The sequence below is a fragment of the Triticum urartu genome, chromosome 5A (genome assembly GCF_056163025.1).
Source record: "Triticum urartu cultivar PI428250 chromosome 5A, HENAU_Tu73, whole genome shotgun sequence".
Classification (NCBI taxonomy): domain Eukaryota; kingdom Viridiplantae; phylum Streptophyta; class Magnoliopsida; order Poales; family Poaceae; genus Triticum; species Triticum urartu.
The window spans coordinates 260,583,024-260,585,345 of NC_141877.1; the positions used below are offsets into that span (position 1 = coordinate 260,583,024).

At 51.4% G+C, this 2,322-nt stretch overlaps 1 protein-coding gene across 1 annotated transcript; it reads right to left on the minus strand.

Moving 5' to 3' along the window:
• Nucleotides 1-711: 711 nt before the first annotated feature.
• On the minus strand, nucleotides 712-1,672 carry LOC147970985 (putative E3 ubiquitin-protein ligase SINA-like 6). The gene is made up of 2 exons (XM_087523765.1): nucleotides 1,500-1,672; nucleotides 712-1,417 (listed from the first exon to the last, which is right to left on the minus strand). The coding sequence occupies exons 1-2, from the start codon at nucleotides 1,670-1,672 to the stop codon at nucleotides 712-714; spliced, it is 879 nt and encodes a 292-aa protein (XP_087379891.1).
• Between the last annotated feature and the right edge of the window lie 650 nt (nucleotides 1,673-2,322).

Below are 2,322 nucleotides of genomic sequence, written 5' to 3' on the forward strand. Positions count from 1 at the left end.
ATTACACCCATCTCTCAGGACTTCTTGCACACACCATCTCTAGCTCCCTAGGTCGATGCCACCCACATACACTTGTACTCTGAGTTTAGTACGTTATGCAGGAAGAGAAGAGGTGCACGCACACACTCGTCCTCTCTCACACACGCATCTGTAGCTACAAATTGTAGTGTTCTCAACCATCCGATTGGCTCTATCATATGTTTCATGTTGCTCCTTGGCCTTGAGATTGAGAAGTTTAAAACACAGAGGCTAACCTGGAGGCGCGAGGTTTTGGTTAATGTGCGGGCCGCACACGGCACCAACACGACATGAGCTTCGTCTGCCTGGTGCGCAATCGGGTGAGTTGTCCAAGTATAGACAGAACCAGGCCCTCTTTGGTATCTGTGCCTCAACTTATGTGCAGAGAAATTAGGATCGGAGGGAGTACTACTAGTAGTAGTACTACTTTGATGTGTCGCGTCAACTCACACAAGTATTCAACACTTCTTGAACAAACAAGCATATAAGCTGTTATACTTCTTACCCAAAGGATCTTTATATCCAACAGACACAAATATCCATTCGACTATTGAAATTACTTTAACTGCTAATCTGATGTCGAAGTAATTGTTGCATCGCCACCAAAACCCACCATCTCTTAAGCTAAAGTAGACCGAGCTAACCCCTATATTAGCATATTACTAAGATAAATAGAAGGCACTTTAGAATCATTTAGGAGGTGAGCTTGTCAATCTGAATGTGGAGGGACACCGTCCTCGACAACCTAGCCTCGGCCAACAGCTTGGACAGAACTGTGAAGAAGGTCAGCTCATGCACGACGACGTCGTTGGGATCCTTGCTGCTTGTCACCTCCATTTCCACCTTGACAGCGTCGGTCTTGCCATTGGGCTCCCCTGGTGGGCCGTTCGCCCACAACTTGGCCACGCAATGCGGCAGTGGGGATGCCCCTGCTCTGATGCAGATGACAGACACGACGATAGGCGCGCTGATGTTGAGCACGCCGCCGACCAAGAAAAATGCGCGGTCGTCCTCCTCCGCGAACAGCAAGAGCCGTGGCTCCAACAGTGGCACTTGCAGCTGGAGCACCTTGCCATACTGGATCCTACGCACAGGCATGGGATGCATGGTGTTGATGTGGTGGGAGAGCGCCAGCGACGGGCCTTCATAGCCGCAGACGGGCACGGGGCATTTGCAGGGTACGAGCGGACACACGCTCTGGTGATCGGCGAGCTTGTGGTAAGTGACGTAGAGCCCACAACCTTCGTGCGGGCACTCCACCATCATCGAGGAGAGGACGGCGTCTACCGCCGTGTTCCGCATGTCGAAGCCACCGCCACGGTCGCACTTCTGGCACTGCCGCTGGTTTCCGGGGCGCTCGATGCGGCAGTCCGCGCAGGCCAGGTGCCCTCCCTTGCACCACACAAATCAATCGAACAGCACATCAATAAAGAAACCTGCACCTTGCTCGATTAGCCGAACGGACGAGGTGTATTCGAACCTCATACACTGGAGGCTTCAAGGGGCGGAGGCACAAGGGGTAGTGGAGCAAGGTGAGGTCCATCGAGACCATAGAGAGCTCCATCGTCGGGTCCTGTTTCGTCGGCATGATCTCACCCTTCTCGTGCACAACAATCTCTCGCTTTAGGGCCGGGGCATTACAAAGCTTTACCATCACAGATTCATACTACTTCAAGGTGCATTAAATCAACACATGCAAGTATCAAAAGGAAAGTCACGGCATGCATGCATGCATGCATTGTAATTAATGCATCGATAAACGCAAATTATTGAAATATATCGAGTGCAATGCTTTGATGTGTCGCGTCAACTCGTACAACAAAGAGAAGTTTGATTCAATGCCATCTCCCTCACGGATGAGCTCCGGTGACTTAACTGCACCTGCCTTTGGCTATATGACAGGTGGGCCACCCACCTGTTGGGCCCACCTGTCATACACGCAAAGGCAGGAGCAGTAAGTCAATGAACCTGCGTCCCTCGCTCGCCCATGAGCATGGTGGCTGGCAGGACTAGGAGAAGCTTTCACTACACACTCTCCCTCCCGCACGCGGTGGACATGCAGCAGTTCATTCGGTGTCAGATTGCCAGAAATATACTGTAGCACTCCACTGCAGTAGTACTCCATCATCGTTCGACTTCCCGAAGAGGCGAAGAGCCAAGCACAGCCCGGACGCTCGTGTGGCAGTTTCATGTGTAGAGTAGTCTAGAATAGCGTGTACCGTGCCTCTAAGCTTAAAATCATTGGGGTCGGCTCCATGCTATGAGGCCGTCTCGAAGCATTTTTTTGATTAAAATAATCTTCTG